The sequence below is a fragment of the Rhea pennata genome, chromosome 1 (genome assembly GCF_028389875.1).
Source record: "Rhea pennata isolate bPtePen1 chromosome 1, bPtePen1.pri, whole genome shotgun sequence".
In the NCBI taxonomy this organism is placed as follows: Eukaryota; Metazoa; Chordata; class Aves; order Rheiformes; family Rheidae; genus Rhea; species Rhea pennata.
The window spans coordinates 66,711,179-66,730,945 of record NC_084663.1 but is presented as its reverse complement, the minus strand read 5'-3'; the positions used below and the strand labels follow the sequence as shown (position 1 = coordinate 66,730,945).

At 43.9% G+C, this 19,767-nt stretch overlaps 1 protein-coding gene across 4 annotated transcripts in view; it reads left to right on the top strand.

Annotated features, from left to right (window-relative positions):
- Nucleotides 1-19,767, top strand: part of WASHC1 (WASH complex subunit 1) — a 46,602-nt gene that overhangs the window by 22,840 nt on the left and 3,995 nt on the right. For all 4 annotated transcript variants that reach the window (XM_062590437.1, XM_062590447.1, XM_062590429.1 and 1 more), the window contains 5 exons: nt 10,977-11,088; nt 11,812-11,958; nt 16,921-17,057; nt 17,990-18,125; nt 19,277-19,481. In XM_062590437.1, coding sequence (XP_062446421.1) covers nt 10,977-11,088; nt 11,812-11,958; nt 16,921-17,057; nt 17,990-18,125; nt 19,277-19,481 — 737 coding nt within the window. The remainder of the gene's footprint in view (nt 1-10,976; nt 11,089-11,811; nt 11,959-16,920; nt 17,058-17,989; nt 18,126-19,276; nt 19,482-19,767) is intronic.

The window sequence follows — 19,767 nt, the reverse complement described above, 5'->3', positions numbered from 1 at the left end:
TTTTGAGAGGAGGAGGGTGAGAAATTATGTCGTCTAGTCCTGCAAAACTCTTGTTGGGCTACTTTGTAGGGCATGAACAATTTAAAGGAAAAAAAAATAAAAAGAGCAGCCAAAATCATGCTTCTTGTTATGCTTTGTGCTTACTCTGTTGCCTGGGGTGAGAGGATTAGCTGCTGCTGAAGGCATAATTGGTCTGGGAGAACATTTCTTCTGGTGGTGTGTCACAAGGAGAGAAATTAGGCTACTAGGGGTTGGACTGAATTTATGGTCTTGGCAATTTGTGGAGGGAAAGTCAGGGTGGGGGGATTTGAAAAGTGTACTGTACAAATCTGATCTGGTGTTGCTGTGAAAGCATTAGTCCCATTCTTAATGACTGTTCTGGAATACTTTGGAGTCACTACGTAGGAAAGGTGAGTTATTTGTGTGCCTATAATTATCTAGCTGATGTCCAATTGCTAATGTGCCACAGACTATTTCATTGAAATGCTGGCATAGCTGCTAGTCCAAGCAGGGAGGCATCTGTTCTTTGATGCTCTTAGAATCTCTACCTGGGGCCCAAGATTTTTTTTTTTTTTTTTTTTTTTTTTTTTTTTTTGAAAGGGGGGAGAAAGTAACTAGAAATCCCTCAAGAAAGTAAGGAAGTGCTGCAATCACTCAGAAAAGGTGCTGGATGGGAAAAATGTCACAAAATGTTGCTCTCGTCTGTTGAAGAAGCACTTATGCTCAAATTAGCTTGTTGATGGGCATATCATAGAAGGTGCCTTTTGAGATTTGAGTGAATGCAATTGATCGTAGGAAAATGAAAAAGTAATGCTAAACAGCTCCTGTTTCTGAAGAGCAAATACTTGTGAAATAAAAACCTCCATCTGCAAAAAATAAGAAATCTTTCCTTTAAGAGGAGGAGACCTTTTCTGAAAGAGAAGTATCTGTTACCAGGAGAAGTTTAAACTTGAAGTATAGCTGAGAAAGGGAAAAGATGTAGTTAGCAAGGTTGTTTCTTAACTAGCAAAGAGCTGATAACTCTTTTTCTTACAAGGATTTAATCTGATGTGTTGGGCTTGTTCTCTTTCTAGGAAAATTTTGTGAGGATCTTGGGGAGTAAGCACTGGTGGTCACAGGATAGTGAGAAGGGTCATGAACAGAAGCACTGCATGGCAGTGCTGGCATTAACAAGTCTTTAACTAAAGGAAGAATGGGGAGAACAAGAATTTTGGTAAAGTGAGTTGTGAAATGTTATCACTGCAGCAAATATAATGAGCAGAAATGCAGTATTGGGAGCAAACAAAATGACCTGCATGCTCTGTGAGTCATCCTTTATAAGCTACATAGGTCCTTTACCAATATCTTCTAACAAACTCAATAGGTCAGGGCAAAGTGAGGGAAGACCAAAAAACGAGACTGTCGTTAGGCATTGGTAGCTTGGTAGGAACTAAGAGTAGTGAGAAGAGGTGAAGTAAAGGTTTTATTGAGAGTTTCTCTGTTGATGAAATGCACTGACTTATGGTAGCAAGTCCTTTCTCTTGGTTAGGCTTTTCTTCTCCTGAACGTGCTATTCAAACAATGTGGGATAGTGTTTTATACAGGTATGCTAATTTCAGTTAGCAGCTTGATTTGTACTCATGTGTGAGTGCTAGCTCATGAACGATAGCTGTTAAAATTAATGCGAAAGCCTTTACCTTCAAATCTGTGCTTCAGTGTGAAGATAGGGTATGTTTTAGATCCAAACGAAGTGATGGAGTGAATGGGTCAGAGTTTTGCATCAGGACTTACTGGCTGCAGTTTATTTTAGAAAGGCAGCAGTTGGTCAGATTGGGAGGTGGGGAAACACTGAAGAGAATAGAAGTACTTATACAGGTGGTCTTAAATTCAGTAAAACTGAAAACCTACTACTAGAGTACATGACATGTGTTAACTCCTGTGAACTGGAACAAAAAGTGTTCAGATTAGTCACTTGAGAGACTGAAAATCTGGCTTCTGAGACTATGCTCTGATAGGACAGATGATTCCAGTCTGGGTGTCACAAGCCACCGAGGCTTAATTAACACTTGGAAATAGCTTTTAAACCAAAGATCTCAAAGAAATGAAGTTCAAATGATAATTGATTAAATGCAAGGAAAAGTAATGCTTTTCTCAGAGAATGATTAGGATTTGAACTTCTATCACAAGGAATAATTTTCTGCTCTGGAGATCATAGAATCATGGAATGGTAAGGTTGGAAGGGACCTCTGGAGGTCATCTAGTCCAACCATCAAATGAGTAGCCCGTATGGGGATTGAACCTGCGACCTTGGCATTAGCAGCACCACACTCTAACCAACTGAGCTAAACCTAACCCCACGGGCCTGTTCTGATGAGGATTCTTAATGTTTGTGACAATGTTTTGTTTTGGATGGTGGAAAAGCATGGAATAGGAGCAGCTTATGTGCCATGTACTGCTTTAGGATGATAAGCCTCCATCCCAATGAGCAATTAGGAGCCCAGCTCCCCTAGTATGTTCAGCTTTAGGTTAGTGTAACCCATGTAGTAGACTTCTTAGGGATGCTCCTTAAATCGTTTTTTAACACACTTTAAAAAGTGGTTGCTGCTTGCTTCAGTTAAGAAAACTGATTTAAAATCATTTGGAAGGTACAGGGGAAAGCTGGGAATGAAAAGACACTTCCTGATCTTCTGCTGCAAAGCAGCCTGTCCTCTTGTCCTGCACTGTTGAGCAGATGTGGACTGCCTGCTGGAGGGAGCACTGCAGATGTCACCCTTCCTTCCCACACCATCATACTGAAGCAGCAAGGCATCTTTAGTTGAAGTGAGGCAGAGGCTAAAAGGGCTGTGGTAGCTGCTGTAGGCTTGTCTGTGCTCAACTCCTTCAGTTGCTACCTTCAGTTGTAGCTCAGAAGATATTGGCTGGTGGCTCATGCTCTTCTGTCTTTCCCAGTCCTACTTGGAGAATACATAGATTAGATGTTTAAATCCTAGGTGATATGCCTCTTCTGACTACTGCTGATGAGAAATATGGAGTCTAAAGTTGTTCAAGAGGAAAGTGGTAACAGAAGAATTGGTTGTGTAGAATCAGACCAACTGCCCAAATGAAGGAAGGGTAGGAGTTTCTTTTACACTCAGTGATCCAGATGAAGATGAAACCCTTTTAAAGATGTTGGTTCCTGCTATCCCCAGGTGTCATTCACTATAGGGTTACCTGTGCATTTCTACTCTACATAAATTTCCTGTAACTGTGTATGGAGATACACATTTGCTGTTCTTTGGGGACAGAGGAAAATCCTGGGCTGTTCTGAGAGAGAAGCGAGAGAAACCTAACATTTGTACATACAGTTGATTAACTTAAAGTGAAAAGGTGCTACAACACCACCTCAAGCCATTTGCCAAATACAGTCCACAACTTCAGGTAGATTGGAAAAAAATTTGGTGATTTACTTGTGACATCTTGCAAAACTGAACAGAAATAAACCTTTCTTTTAATAGTGACTCTTAAAAAAAAAAAAAAAAAAAAAACAACCCCCACTGTTAAGGTTGTTCACTAAAGCACTATGTTTTGGACTAATAAGTAGTCATGAGTGTTTTGCAAGGATGAGTTAAGACTGTATAGATACACAACCCAGTTACTACTACTTCAGCCATTTTCTGCCTAATATCTCAAGACTATTTCCATGGCTGTTATTCTTGGAAACAACTTCAGTGTTGTTCAGTGTGTGTGTGTGTGTGTGTTTGTGTGTGTCTACACTGATAGTGGAGAAACTGAAAAGGTCGCCTGTGAAACTTCAGCAGTATTGGTGGGAGAACCATTTTATTTTCCCTGTACATCTTGTAGACCATCTTTCCCAAAAGCTTTCACTTTGAGGGTAGGATTTACTGTGTTTATATATCATAACACTGTTCATGGAGAAGTAGTTTGACTAAAAGTAGCCTGTAAGGTTAAGCTAAAGGATCTAATTGCGCAGTTTGGTCGCAGTCTTCCAACTTACTATACATTTCTTCTAAAGAAAGGAAAACCTGTCAGCTTTTAGATCAGTCAGTGGTGGGAGGCAAATACCAGGGTTAGGAGGAGACATTGTGACCTTAAGAGAAGCTTTTTTTTTTTTTTTTTTCTGGGTAAGAGAACAGTGTTGCAGGGGATGTGGGGGGGGAGGGGGGAATGTTGTAAGGATAGTTCAAAAATGTAATGGTTTTCAATTTTACATGAAATTAGTTCATTGTGGTGGGAACACCTTGTGAAATGAGATTCAAAATCAAAATGAAATTATTTTTGAGTGAGAACATGATCTCTAGAGAATGATGCATACCAGATCATGCTGAGGATAGCCTGATCACCCTCCAGTCTGAGAAGCAGTTTGGCATTGCAGAAGTGGGGCAATATGTACATGCTGAAACACCTGCAAATCAGACTCAAGAAGCAATCAGACTGTGATAAACATTAATTAGTATAATATCCAAACACTTAATGGAGGAAGGAGTGTTGATTATGCTATCTCACTTGGGATATCCTTCTGTCAAGGAAAGTGTAAGATGGCAGTTTCTGATTATACTTACTCAAAAATGAAAGAAGGCGTTTTTAAAAAAAACTGCTTAAATATGAAGGAGAGAGAAGAGCAGAAAGCAAACAAGTTGATCTTTCCTTGAGTGATTGAACTTGCTTGACTTTTTGCTAAAAGTTGCACTTTTATTTTGTGCCTTGCAGACTTCTGAGGTGAATTGTTTTTGTGAACTGACTTTGATTGCTTCCTGGATTGCTTTAAACTGTAGATGTCTTATCAGTTTTTCTTTTTTTCTCCACATCTTTATTCTAAATTGTTTGTAGCTGCTACATCGGAAGAGGTGTCAGTGGGTAGGGAGAGTGGAGCTTGGGCTTCTTAGAACCCATTTCTGATCATGCTAGTCATTGCTGCCAGTCCACCACTGTGTGTAAGGACATCCGTATGCTGTAAGGCTGTTGTAAAGCATGTTCAAGTGCCTCATAAAGTATTATCCTGAGTGTTAGCCAACCAGAATACACTTAGGTAGTCTAGCCTAGCTCTATAGGCCTGTTTCAGCCTAATGGACTTAAGTCTTCAGTTATGGATACCAGGGATGGTGCATTGATGTTTCCCTATGACTTCAGCAGCTTGAGGAGCTGTAAAAGTTCATGGCTGTTTTTCAAGAGAATTCTCACAAAACTTAGAGTTGAAAAAATTTGAGCTTTTCTCCTTTTCTGCAGCATAAAGCCAGAAGAGAGCTGCCATGTATCTGTGGGTCCAAGGAGAGAAGTGTGTAGGGAAGGTGCTCTGTAGCCTAAGAAGGATGGGCACATAGTCCTGTCATCACCACCCTTGTTCTGATGCTTTTATCCTGGGATGAGGTCTCTCTTCCCCTAGGTGCTAGTGTCTCCTCACCTCGTTGGTTCTCTCACTTTTTGGTAAACCCACTGAACCTTGTCTTAGAGGTTTAATGGTACCTCTCTCATCAGTAGTGGTGGTATGCCTGTTTCAACACTGGCGTTTTGGAAGGATCAGTGGCAGCCAGCTATTGTTACCCTGCTCCAGCACCAGGCCACTTGTGTTTTATTACGTTCCTAGACTCTACAGGAGCCATAAACTCAGTCCCTTTTAATTCATACCTTCTGCAGTAAGGAAGGAATTTAATAAAAACACTTGTTATAAAAAGGCAGCTTGACTTAGGAAAAAAGCCAAAGGCTTATATGACAAACTCAGCTATTCTAAACTTCTAGGTACACGTGATACATGAGCATCTCCCTGAAATCTCTCAGGAGTGGAGCCTAAGCTGGGAGGAGACCAGAAGCCTGACTTGCTGTGATGTGTGTACAGGCCTCTTTTAAGGAGAAAGTCATTTAATTCTTAATCTCCTTTATCCTCCTGTGAAACTTCATTTCTCATTCTGCTTTGTAATGTTCTTTCTCCTTGGCTGATCGCTTGCTCTTGTACTTCAGATGTGAAATTGAAGTTCTTTGGTATTCCAGAGAAGTTTGCTCTCACTTTCTGCTGCCTTGCCTTTCTCATTCACCTTGGTGTGAAGCTCATCTCTTCTCTCCCCCTTCCCAGTCCCTCTCCCCAGTTTGGTAATGCTCATCACTTTTGGGTGATACACACACTCTGTGGTGACAGCAGAGTGCCATAGTTTCTCTATGCTGTGATGCTTCCCTCCAGGTGAATTTTGTCATTCTTCAAGCTGCTTTGCTCTGCAAAAGCAGCTTCTGGGAGTCCATCAGCCTAAACTTGTTTCTAATCTTGTCTGATCAAATACGATAATGAAAATCACATTGCTTTTTTGGCATTTTGATGTGCTTGAAGATCCTCAAAGGAATACGGGATTATCATCTGTGCTGGCAGTTTGCAGGCTGTGTCCAGGGTCCTCTATGTCAGCTTCCTGGTGCCTCAAGTCTTGTTCCTGTGGGAGTAAAAGAGCAATCATTTTCTTCCCCCTTGTGAGCAAGCACACATGCAACATCGGAGGTCTTCTAGTAGCTGCGTGAGGATTATCAGAGAAATTGTGAGGAGATAACATGAAATGGTCTGCTTCATGGCTGCAGGTGAGATAGAAGAGGTAAAGCTGGTGAGCTGAGAGGAAATATTCCTGAAAACTACTGTGGGTGCTGTTAAGTGACTAGGAAGTCACCTAAAAGGGACAGGAACTCAGGGCAGTGAGGGGAGGGTGTTAAGAGAAATGACATCTAAACTGAGGGAGAGGAGAAGGCCTTGACTGCAAAAAGAGTTCAGAGTGGCAGAGAATTTGAAAGCTTGAGTCAAAGCAGCTGAAAGATTGGCTTTAATATCTTCATAAATTAAAAAAAAAAAATCTGTATGGATTTAAAGATAATCCACTAGATAGATTTAATCTACTGTATGTATTACTTCCTCATAGGAAAACACTGGGAGAGGGGAAGCTTGGTTTGGCTCTGTGCCCAGGATTTGAGGTAGGTGGTATGTTCTGCCTTTTGCGGGCTCCCTTTTCACATTCCAGAGCATACCTACTGCCAAAGGTTGTTGCTGCCTCCCTGCTCCTTCTTTGCAACTCTGAAGTCGCATTGAATCTAACTGAAGGAGTTTCTCAAGCAGAAAAGAGCACCGAGAGCAAAATAACCCAGTGACTAATAGAATAGGCATAGGGTAGGTTCAGATGCTAATGGCATTCTCTGCTGTCAGAGCACAAGGATTCTGAGGGGCAAGAGATGGGCCATTTTATTAATGCTTACCCTTCCTGCCTTTTGTGCAATTGTCTTTCAGATAAAACTCACTTCCTAAATGGAGACTGAAGTCTGAATGCAACCCTGCTTCATACACTTAGCCCCTGAAATCCTTGGGAACAGGCTTCTCCATCTCTCACTGTTTCTTCTCCTTGCAAACACCAAGGTGACTCCTTGGTGTAAGTTCAGTTCCCACAGCAGTAGAAATACTGAAGTTGCTGGAGGACCCTTGAATATGAGTCTTTATTCATGTATATTCATATATTCTTTTTTTTTTTTTTCAGTATCTGTATAGTATGTTGTCTCTTTAAACTAACAGACCCAGCTGTAATTTCAGCTGTACATGCATAACAGTCATTTGTTTTTAGGGCCCTGTACACATGATGGGAATTTGGATTAGTTGGGTTTAGGGGGCTTAATCATTTTTTCATAGTTACCTTGGTCAGCAACAAATAGATTAATTCTTGTGTGTATTCCTTCTGTGCTGTATGCCTGTATCTGTACCTCTACAGGTGAAGGTTTTGGGCAGGTCTCCTAAGGTTGGTGGGATTAGACTTGGCAAATTCAAGGGTAGAAAAATAACAGGAGAAAGTGCAGGGTGCTGCAGGGAATAGCTGTAATGATTTGAAATACCTGACCTAGTTCTGGACAGCTTCCCCAGCTTGTGCTGAGAGTAGACTACTGGTCTGATACTATCTATTTGAAGGGAGGGGGCATAATATGGATAGATAAAGCTACATATGTCCTCCCTCCTCTCCTTCTAGACACAATATTACTGTTACAGCTAGGGCAGAGACTGAAGGGTTATTACACAGTACTGGTCAATCTCGGTCTGTTTTTCAGGGATGCCTAATTTTTAAGAGTGGTTCCAGCAAACTTTAAGTAATCAGGATATATGTGGCCCTATGGGTTCAGAGATGTTTTGCTTTGTGTTCTTCTTTTGCCATCTGTGTAAATATTGGAGGCATTAGTAACCTAGCAGTAAGGAGCACTCTGTAATAGGCAACACGTTGCCTGTGTTTGGTGGCACAAAGGGAGTTGTAACACTGTTCCTCTCTTCAACCAGATGTTTAGTAGGGTGGATGGTAAATGTGGAAGTGGTTAGGGTAACAGGTAAAGGTGACTGTGATTCTTCATCCCTGTAGAATCTGAGGAGTGCAAAGTAATGAGCAACTCTAAAGCATAAATTATCTGTAAACCTACTATTGCCACACTTCTGTGTATTAAAGTAAGTAGAAAATATGGAATGTATCTCATGCTGCAGGCATCCTGTATGTTGGAGCTTCACAAGACTGAGGCAAAACTGGCCTTGTGAGACTGGCCACTTGCCTACCATGGAGTACCTTTCCTCTGGGTCTTCCTCGGGTGTTTGCAGGGCTGCTTGCAGAGGTGCTCTGTGGTGCGCAGAGTTTGGGGACTGGGGATGTATTGCAAAAACTCCTTTGCTCCTCGCAACTGGAGGAGGTGTGAGTTGTGGGGAGAAGTACCCAATGAAGCAGTGCTGATAATGTGGAATAGGAAAGGGAGCATTTGACCATCTCATTCTGCCTGCTCAAATTAATGAGGTAGGAAGGAGGAGAACACTTCCTGGTTTTCAGGCCCAAGCTTGGGTGACTCTTTACTTAACTTTTCCTTATGGGAGAGAAATGTGTGCCTTGTTGGCCCTGCGAATTGCATCTGGGAGTCAGCAGAGTATTGGCTATCCTGCTTTTATTGGGATTTCAGAAAGGTTTTGAGTTTTAGAGAGCTGCTAATGGAAAGGGGATACTCATAAGTGAGAGGGAAATTTACATCATGGATTTGAGGGTGAAAGGCAAAGCAGAAACAAGTGGCCATTTTTTCCCCTACTTTTAAGGAAGTAAAAATAGGCAGGGGCTCCCAGGAGCAGTGTTAAGAATAGTGTCAATCAATACAATTATGAAACATCTAGAAAAGAGAGAAACTGTAAGGTGGGAAAACTTGCTGGGGGGAGAAGTTAGTGAAGGCTTAGAGCCTTCTGAAGTGTCTCAAGCTTTAACAGAACTAAGCAATAGGATGACCCTGTGACACATGAAATCACTGCAGACAAGAGCTAGAAAACACACACTGAAAGGAACAACATGAACCACCTGGAGAACCAAGTGTTCAAGTGATATGGGCCAACTCCATTAAGACAGAGGGAGGATGTGGGAAGGGAATCATGAACAGATTTGTACTTGGTTTTGGTACAGAATACAATCTGTTTGAATGTATTTAAATGTATTTAAAATAAAAGGATGGAGAACTGGAGGATAATACTGTGAGGCAGGATCACCTGAGATACAGTCTTGCTCATCTCCTACTCCAAAAACAATAAAGTAGGACAGATGACTTACTCTCCTGCTATATGCCTAAGGAAGGACTTAAATGCCTCCAGAGAGAGGGGAGCATGTTATAAACAAACAAAAACACTTAAAGCTGTTCAGAGAAAGAAATTAAGGTTTTTCAAAACAGTCCAAGGTGAATAGGCTGCAGCCACTTACTGTTTTTTATACCTACCGCTGAAGAGGGCCCTTTAATAGAGTCTGTTTTTTACGGACTCTATTATGGTAATAGTGAATGTGTTGCACCAAGTGAAAATACTTGAAAAGACAGGTTTGGTACAGTTTGAAAATGGGAATCATGGATCACTGCTGATGTCAAATTGGTTGCTAGAAGGAATTATAGAATGAAAAAAAAGAAAACATGGGGCTCACTACTACAAAGCAACAAGGGACCTTTGTTGAAATTTAAAGACAATAATTGAAATTGATTTTTACATGCATAAGACGATCCTGTGGAATTCATTCCTACAAAATGTTACTAAAGTGAAGTACTAGCTCTTCCAGTAGATCATACAACCAAGAAGTGTTCTTTGCTCTTTTTATTAAGAGGGGTGAAGACTCAAAACAATTGTCAGTCTTTGAGTTTGATGCTAGGGAGCACCTACTAATTTTGTGAGGGGAAGAAAGGTCTTTCCTTAGCAGGCAACTCTGTAGTTAACCTGGTGATGATTACTGGTCCTGATGCCTCCTCTGGCCTCAGCCTGTGTGTCAGTCCCCTCAGCACAGTAGTGAGTGTATGCAGTGTGCTGGTGATTTCAGTCCTACCCATAGTTGCAAGATGCTTACTGGGAAGGGAGTAAGTCCACTTGGTCAATGCAGAGATGCTTAGCTAGTGACTGCTATCACCTACTGTTGCAGAATGCTTTTCATCTTTCAGTCACAAAGCACTTTTATTGCTGATTTAGTCATGCAGGAATTATGGAAATTAGTGTGCATTATTATGCCAAAGACCAAATGTTGTTTTACAGTTGTGGAAACTGAAGCACAAAGCTGTGAAGCAGTGTGAGAAGTCATGCAACACAATGCTGGAAAAGCAGAGAATGGGATGTGCCCTGTGGATCCTGAACTCTGCTCACTAGTGTGTACTGCCTTTCATTTTTAACAGATCATTTTTATTAAAAATTTGTTGGCAGCTGATATTAGCTGTGGCCTTCCTGTTAGCAGTATATGCAATGAGGTGTAGGGCTTACTACTTTCCAACTTTCTCTGCATTGCCTCAAACAATGAGGGGAATGTTGTATGGTGAGTCACAGGCTAAACTTAGTTTCATGTTAGAGTATAGAAAACTCTCAGTGGGACCAAGATAAGTGCAACCAGCACTGATTTTACCCTATGAAATAATCCAGACCACTGAAATTCATGTCCTTTCTCTCAGGCTTGGGCACTGGCTGTTGCATAAAAATCCTTGGCTCTGGATTCTTACCCTTAAGAAATGTGCTTGCTCCTTAGGATCTCTCAGCGGGTGGAGGCCAGCCGGTTGCAGCTTCAGACAATCAGTGAGAGAGTCACGCTCGCCCAAGCAAAGATTGAGAAGATAAAGGGCAGCAAGAAGGCTATTAAGGTAGTGACCAAGTTGATAGCTAGTCTTTGAAGACTGTGTTGCCTGCTTTCTACCTTCCACCTTCTCTCTCTGCTCCTGATATGATGTTCTACTCTGCAGAACAAGTGCTCGGCTTCCCCAGTCACAGCCAGTTTACCTCTCTCTGCCTTCCTGCTGAGCAGGAGCTGTGATTAGAATCCTGTTTCTGACTTGGCCAGTTGATGAGTTTTTAGACCAATGAACTGCACGTCTTCTGAACTTAAAAGGCCTACATTAATTACTGCCTGGACAGCTTTTTGAGAAAGAGAGAAAGCATGTACTGTGTTAAGCCTCACACCCTCTCATTTCAGTCTTTTGCTACTTGCATAGAAGTTGCTGTTGGAGAGACTCCCCTTCAGTTAATCTTGTTGAGTCATGTAAAACTAGGGAAAATCCTCCTTTTCCCTTTCTTGCTCTATTTATTATAGTGTCTGCACTTCCCTTTATGTCAGTGGAAGCCTTTTTGCCTATGATCTCCTAGTACTTCTATAAAGAGAAGTTCTGGCACGTGAACTTTCAAAAGTGACAGCCCATGCATGGCCAGGTCCATGCAGATTGCCGTTAGGAGCCCATTGACTCCAAAGCAAGGCTGTCCATTCCTGCTGGCAGTGCAGGTTGTATGCCTTGGTAGGCTTCTTGTGGTTCTGTAGTGTAGGACTACTTAGTTAGTGGGATTTTTTTCAGTTCTTCCTTGCCTCCCTACAGGTATTTTCCAGTGCTAAGTATCCAGCCCCTGAACGGTTGCAGGAGTACAGCTCAATTTTTGCTGGTGCAGAGGACCTGGCTAAGCAGAAATGGCCAAGACACAAGATTCAGAGCAAACACCGAATGCTGGATGAGAAATCCCTGCAGGTAAGGAAGAGGAGAAGAGACCTTGAGATGAATAAGTAAAGAAAAACTGGGATACTATGAGCCTCTTGGACAAAGTAGACCAGGGCTTTGGGATGTAGGCCGGGGCAGCATGTGTGTTATGTTTTCAGTGTGACCTGTCAAGGGGTGGGTAAGAGAATGGGCTGGGAAGTTTGTAGAGCTACTGTTTTGAGGCCTGTGTCAGCACAAGACCTTGGCTATGGGTAACTGGCTGCTCTGGGTGCCTGCTGACTGCTGAGAGTGGTTCTGTTTCCTTAAACATGATGATTTCCTGCAATAGTGCTAGCTGTTGCTGCTAGCTCTCCTTAAGACTTTGTCTGTGCATAGCAAGGCAGCAGGGATGAGGCTCATACTCGTCTGAAAAATAGCTTCTGAAGGGTCTCCGTTATACAGCAACGGTGAGAAAAGGAAAGATAAAACTTGTGAGGGTGAGGAGAAAAAGCAGATTCTGTCCCACAAAAGGATTACACTTGAATATTGTCCCTGTTACTGTTCCCAAGCTAAGTTTTGTGACGTGTGGGGATGTAGGAAGGTCATTTTGCTTTTTAAAGTCGTCTTTTTCTGTCTTGCCTGTCCTGTGCCTTGCATTCAGCTATTACAGGTTGCAAGCCCTTCAGATAGGCCTGAATCTCTCACTGCCCAGCACAGTTGGGGCTTCTAGGCAATTCCATAGCACATATGTCTGTAACTGGTGTTGAAGGAGGAGCTGAAGTATCAAGTTCCCTTTTAGCCTGTGGACTGAGTGGCAGAGAGTCCTCTTAAGAAGATCTGAGAAGTGGTGAGCTTTGCAAGCAGTGCTACCAAGGGATTTTCCGATTTAGGTCGGTGCTCCCTTACCAGGGTTGGAAGAAGGGGAGGAAGAGTCATTGTGTTCAAAAGATGTTGTGTATGCACAGTACCAGGTGTAGCAGATGTGCTCTTCGTGACAGGATCAGTTGGACAACTTCCCTGCTTTCCACCCCTAAAGAGACTTCCCGTCTTATCCCTTGTATGCCTTGGCCCAAAAATAAAGCTGCCACTGAATAATTTATTACACAAAACTTCCTTGAGTTTTTAATGGAGTTGAGACCTCTTTACAGTGAGGTAGTTATGAATATTTCAGCCAGGCCAGGAGAGTGGAATTGCTGGCCAGATGGACAGTCAGCAAACTGGAGTGAGTTTGTACTACTTTTGAGCCCAGGCACTAGCCCAGGGCGTGGTTGCATGGGACTTGTTGCTAGCCAGCTAGGGGAGACCCATTTCAGTCGTGCTGTCTGGCTGGTAGCCCCAGCCTATTGGAGAGCCTGTGAAGAGCATAGGTACTAGGACAAGGGCAAGGAAGGTATTTTCCCTCCCTGGGGTGAAGGGCAGGTGCTGATGCACAATCCCTTGCACAATGGAGGGCTTGAAAAGACAATCAGCTAGTGAAAAGCAGTGTCCCTCAAAGACCAAAACATGTTCACATTCGGTTGGCCTGCTGGCTCTGTAGGCTCTGCACACTCTTCCCTGCTCAGCCCATCCTGTCTCTTTGTAATGCCACCTCTTTCCCATCTCATATAATCTCTCTACCATTGCAATATCCTGCCCATCATGACCAAAGCTGCCTTCATCACAAGCATTTTCTGCAGGCCCCATGGGGTGCTTATATTTCTTCTACTTCTGCTATGACTGATCTTTGGATTCTCCCTTGGGACTGATGAGTTTTCTTGGGCTTCTGACATTAGCTTCTGTTTGCTCACTCTGTCTCATGCAATGGTCTTGTTACTCTTGCCTAGCTTAAATGCATCTTATGCAACTCTTCCATGGAACTGCAACTCCTCTGTGGGAGCATGAGGTAGAGCGATGCTCCTGTGCCAGCAAGTGGCTGTCAGCTTATGAATGATAGAAGGGCCTGTGTGAGCCTCAGCTGGTGAGCTGAGTGGAACTTGGTGTGGCCAAGCTCTGATCATGTTGCAGGGGAACAGGCTGCTCTTGTCCATAGCTGAGTAAAGATCCTGATGTGTCTTGCAGTAATGAAATGTGACAGAGGGAAGTCTAATGTTTACGTTTATGCCCTCCTCAATTATTCAGGGCTTTCAGCTGAGGCGCTCTGCCTGTTTTCACTTCTAACAAGGGCCTATTTGCTGGGAGCAGTTGCAGTGGCCTTTCCTAGCTTCTTCATGCACACACACACACACCCCACCAGGAAAGCAAGCTCTGCTTGTATCAGTTTAAGAGAAGTGATGCCTGTGCTGGATGCTCAGGGTTTGTGCTCTGGGGGGATAATGGTAGAGTTAAAAATGTATGTGGTACTATGATTTTATTTTAAAATGCCTCTTTTCCAGGATATTTTCCTTTCCCTTCCAAACCCCAAGCAAATGAAATCTCAGCTGTTATGACAGTGTTTGCGTTGGTAAGACAAGCATTTAAGGGTAAGGATCCCAGATCCTTATGGGGACCTTATGGCAAGCTTAATTCACTTGCTCTGCACATTGGTGTGGAGCTAGGCTGTACTGAATTGCAAGGCAGCTGTAGTTCTGTTGGGCTTTTCAGATGCTGCCTTTGCAGGTGGGAGCTGTTTCCAAGTGCTGCAGCTGCCTCTCTGGAGGCTGGGAGATGTGGAGGTTTTCTGCTGGGGTATGGAAGACATTGCCTCTCTGGGGTTTGGAAGAGGTCCAAGCAAAGCTTGCAATTCACCACTAGAGTAATCTTCATAGTCTTCTGAAATATTGGTAACTTAATGTGTGCTTGTGAGTTCTACCTCTTTCAGAGTTCATGATAGATATGGGGAAGCTGAACTCTTTCTCGCACTTCCTAGTCCTCAAGTGCTTATTTTACTAGCCTCAGCACTGTTAGCATGAGAGGGAGTGGGATTACTGATAGATACATCACCCAAACTCCCTCCACGAGAGTGGATGTTTAACTAAAGAACCAAGGTGACTTTATATATTTTTAATCTTTGGCTCTTATTGGAAAAAATGCCTGGAAATGCAGGATATTTAGGGGTGTGATCCTGCAGTTTTTGAAGCATGAATTCTGTCAGGTGTTGAGCACTCGGGAGCCCCCCATGACTTCAGTATATCAAAGTCGCCAAACCCTTGGCGTAGGGCCTTTAATGTCTCTAGAAGAAAAGTCATTTCTAAATGACATGTTAACTTATGGAACTCACGGTTGCATGATATTGGTAGTACATAGCTATTCTGAATTTCAAAACAGAAGTAAGTATTTGAGTAAGACTAGTACTTCAGTAGCATTTATATGAAAAAGATTATATAGAACCTCATGTTCAGAGTAATACTTATACTTAGTACTTTTATAGCTGCCTTAAATTAGTCTTATAAGTAAATGTAGGTAATAGCTAATGCCTCACTCCAATCTTAGTGACTCGCAGTCTTCCAAAACTAATTGAAATCTGCAAGGAGAGAATTAAAAAAAAATATATGACTCTAGGGCTAAGTGTGTGTGAACAATTCTAGCAAAAGTGTCAGTACTCCCTCATGCTTAAAAATTAAACATTGAGAAATAAATATTAATGATCAAAAGAACCTTTATTTCTGAATCTCTGTCTCTGCAGTCTCAATAACAGTCTATGTATTCTTGCCTGTCTGCCGCTACTGCAAAAATTCAAGATGTTAGTTTGAGTGTGTTTTTCACAAGTTGGAACTTATTATTAAAAAAAAAAAAAAAAAAAAATCAAAACCTCCCAGGTCTTTCCTTATAACACTTTATGGACTCAGAGCACTGTACAAACCCTTAGTGGATTAACTGAGCTGTGACTAAGCCATTTCCCAGGATTTTTGGCTACCAAATTCAAGCCTGAAATTTCAGTTAGCAGAAAGTGCTTATGTTGCTAAGATGTGATGTTAAAACTGAACCAGCAACACAGTCTCCACTTTCCCCATAGAAGTACAAAAAGGAAGGAGGACTCAAAGAATGGGATAGAGTAGAGAAGCTGGAAGTACAGAGGTATTAGGAAGTAGTGGACAGCATTTGAAATGGCCCATTTGATCGTCATCTGGTGACAAAAAAAAAAAAACTAAATTTGGTCAGATTGTCTTGGTTAGTGCTCTGGTGTCGTCTTGTCTGAGAATTTATCACCTCGGTGCTGTGAGGCTGCTGCTTATCCTTGTTTCTCTGAGAAGAAAGAACAGAGGAGTTGGGAAGGGGGTGAGGAAAGGAGTTGGAAGGGGTCTGGGATGTAGGTTTGTGGTTGCTTAGACTATGAAGAACTGTCTGTCTCTGGGTTCACGAATTAACTTCTCTCCTTCCTCTAGCGTGGTGCATGGAGCAAAATGTGTTGTGGGCACTGAACAGCATCCCCTAGAGCATCTGGCAGCAGGTGCTGTCACACTAGCTGAATTGTCTGATCTGGGGTGGCAATTCCTGTGCTCTATAAAAGTCAAGCAGTTCAGATGTAATAAGCCCTTTTCTAAAGGGAGTTCTATATATTATGCATGAAGTTTTAGAACTGAGAGAGAGGAGGTTTCAGTTCATTAGAGTTGAAACCTCCTGCAAATCCCTCGGGCTTTACAGAGCCATCTGGCACACGTTCTCCCCTGCACATTCCCTTCTGCATGATCTTTTGCCTTATACAGGCACTGTTCTGTCCTAACCTCTCTTTCCCTCATCTTTCCTGCAAACCCCACAGGTGGGATCACATCTCTAAAATATCAGCTGAAAGCAGCAGAGGGAAGCAGTATAGATGTTTAGGGGAGTCTTGCCTGCCTGGAGATGCTCTAAGATATCCCACCTGAAGACACTGTAGCAAACATTTTTGTAGACTGAGATGCTTGAACCCCTTCTCTGGGTGTACAGCTTCATGAGTTGAAGTGCTGAGATTTGGCATGCATGTGGGACTGTGGTGCTGTCCATGTGCACCATGCATCCAGCATTGTGGATTGTGGTCCCAGTGTGGGACCAGGGAGAGCTGTTGGCAGCTGCTCTACTTTGCTAGTGTCTTGCTACCTGTTATCTGTCTTCTTGCAGGAGAAACTCAAGTACTTCCCCATGTGCGTGAGCACCAAAATTCACCAAGAAGACGATGCAGAAGAAGGTCTTGGCAGCCTCCCCAGGAACATCAGCTCCCTTAGCTCCCTGCTGCTCTTCAACACTACAGAGAACCTGTGAGAGATGGAGCATTGCCATGCTGCTTATCCACCCTTGCTCTGCCTACCCCAGGGACAGAAGTAGCTGCTTGCCTTCCTGGGAACCTTGCATACCAGGCCCCAGCAAAATAGGGTTTGGTACCTCTCCACTGGCTTCTGGCTAGTAACCCTTTCTTTTTCCCTTCACCACTGGGGTAGGAATTGTTGATTGGTCTGCATCTGATCTCCACTCATCTGCTTTTCAACTTAACTTTGCTTCCTCTCTGTGATTTCCTTTCTCTCTTTTTTCTTTTTTTTTTTCTCCTGTCATCCCTCCTATATTTTTTCCAGCCTAGAGAACTGCTGTTACCCCTGCCCTTCTCTGCCTTATGTATCTGCCTGGGTACTGTACCCTGTTCTGATTGATGGTAACTCACAGGGGCACTTTTCCACTCTCACTGATTTAATGTCTCAACTGCAGATCCTCTTCCTGTTGGGCTTTGCCTCATGGTTCCTCTTCCTGCTTGTACTGAAGAGCTTCTTTATGTTCACCCTCCTTGAGCTTTCACCTACTGAACCTCCTCTTCCTTCCCCTGAGCCACTGTTTTCTCCCCAACTCCATTTTTGCTGCTGCCCCTTGAGCATCATGTCACCAGGAGAGAGACTGGTGTCCTGATGCTGTTGGACAGGCTCATGCCAGACTGAGGAGGAAGGAGGCAGAGCCTGGAAACGATGGCTGTGCAGCTGGGCTTTGCTTTAGGATGAGTGTGGAGGCTAGGCTGGCAGAGTGGGAGAGGTGGTGAGCTCCTGGCTGTAGAGAGGAGAGACAAGAAAGTGGGGCTGGAATGTGCAACCTTGAGGGACAGCCCTGCTGCCCCTGCACTGGTGGAGCTGTCCACCTCCAAGACCACTTTGGCTGTACTTATTTTGGCCTTGCCTCTGAACATGGCATCTCTTCCTCTCTGCCCCAGGTACAAGAAGTATGTCTTCCTGGATCCTCTGGCTGGAGCAGTGACCAAGACTCATGTAGCCCTGGAAACAGAGACAGAAGAGAAACTCTTTGATGCTCCCCTCTCCATCACCAAAAGGGGACAGCTGGACCGGCAGGTGAGATGCAGCTGTGGGGAAGGGGAGAGGGATTGTGCTCAGCTCTGAGGGGGAACGAGGGCTTCTGTAGTGCAGGTAACGCAGAGGGCAGATAGGGGAATCGCCTGTCATAGGGCTGCAGGGTATGTTGCTTGCAGAGGAATCATGCCCCAGTTCCTGTGTTTAAAGTCCTGGTTTGGGCTTGGTGGATGTGAAAAAGCTCTGAAATGTGAGCTGTTTCTCTGCACTCAAGCCTTTGTGGGTTGACAGGAGAAGAGTAATTTAATGTTAATGTGTTGTACTGCTAGACCTCAGGGCTACAGAGGAGACTGGAGGCTCTGTCACTTGATTGTCTCCCTTGTGCTAACTCCTGATCCTCATGAGGAGTGTGAGTGAGGTGCTGTAGCACGCAGGAGGAGGTCTGTGACCTGTGGGGGGCACTTCCTGATGCAACCAGCAGGGCCAGCCAGCCTGAGCAACCCGGTCTCTGCTTGGTGTAGACATGGGGCAGGCAACACAGCAACCCAGCTGCCCCAGCGTGTGGCAGACCTTGTTTCTGACACCTCATAGTGGCCACACCCTGAGTGCAGAGCTTCTAAGCTTTACATGGCTCAATGTGTGGTTTGGGGTGGGAAGAGGGAGCCTGGGACCTACTTGTCCTGCATGTTGGACCAGAGGAGAGAGAGTAGTGTGTATAACTAACAAAACCCTTTATTTGTAATTTGTCATTGGTACTGTTTTTGCCTGCATATTAAACACAAAACAGGACCTTTGACTATTGTGTTTTGCTTCTTTTGCATCTTTATCTCACAGACTGTCCCAGCACTGTTCTCTTGCAGAAGAGACGAGACTGGCCTTTGCAGGCTGCAAAAGTTGTGGCTGAAACCTCTGGGGAGGAGAGAGTAAAGTTTACTGGCAGAAAACCAGGAAGAGGCCTGCACCTCTCTCCTCCTGCAGCCTGCCTTTGCCTAGCCTGGTCTGCAGGGAGGTTCTCAGGGCATGAGAACATGTCCCCGTACAAGAGCACAGACCTATGGGGCAGCTGAGTAGAAAGCACTGTACCAAGGCCATGAACCCAGCTCTTGACTGCAACCTGGACTGTTCCTTTCAGTGCCCCTGCTTGCCACAAGGGAAAGCGAGTACCTTATCTTTTTACTCTGGATCTCCTTTAGGTAGCTGAAAATTACTTCTATGTGCCAGATTTGGGCCAGGTGCCTGAGATCGATGTGCCATCGTACCTGCCAGACCTGCCTGGCATTGCTGCAGATCTCATGTACAGCGCTGATCTGGGACCTGGCATTGCACCGTCTGCCCCAAGCAGTGCTATTCCAGAGTTGCCCACCTTCAACACCGAGTCAGTGGAGCCTTTGCAACCAGGTATTTCCAATCCTGTTTCCAGGGTGCAGTGAAGGAGGAAAGAGGGATCACTAGGATAAGATAGAGGCAGAAAGCCCCTGTTCATTTCAAGACAGATGCTGCAGATACCTCTGGTGTCTTGTGCTTGGGCCTAAGTCAGAGCTGCAACCCGCTCAAGCGCTGACCAAGTCCATTACCTTGAGGGGCTGCTCTGCTAGGGAGGAAGGAGAGCAGTGTGTGGGGACTTGTGTTGTGGCAGGCCCAGTGGGACGCAGCTGGGGATGTGAGATTGCAAGCCCTGCCTTGG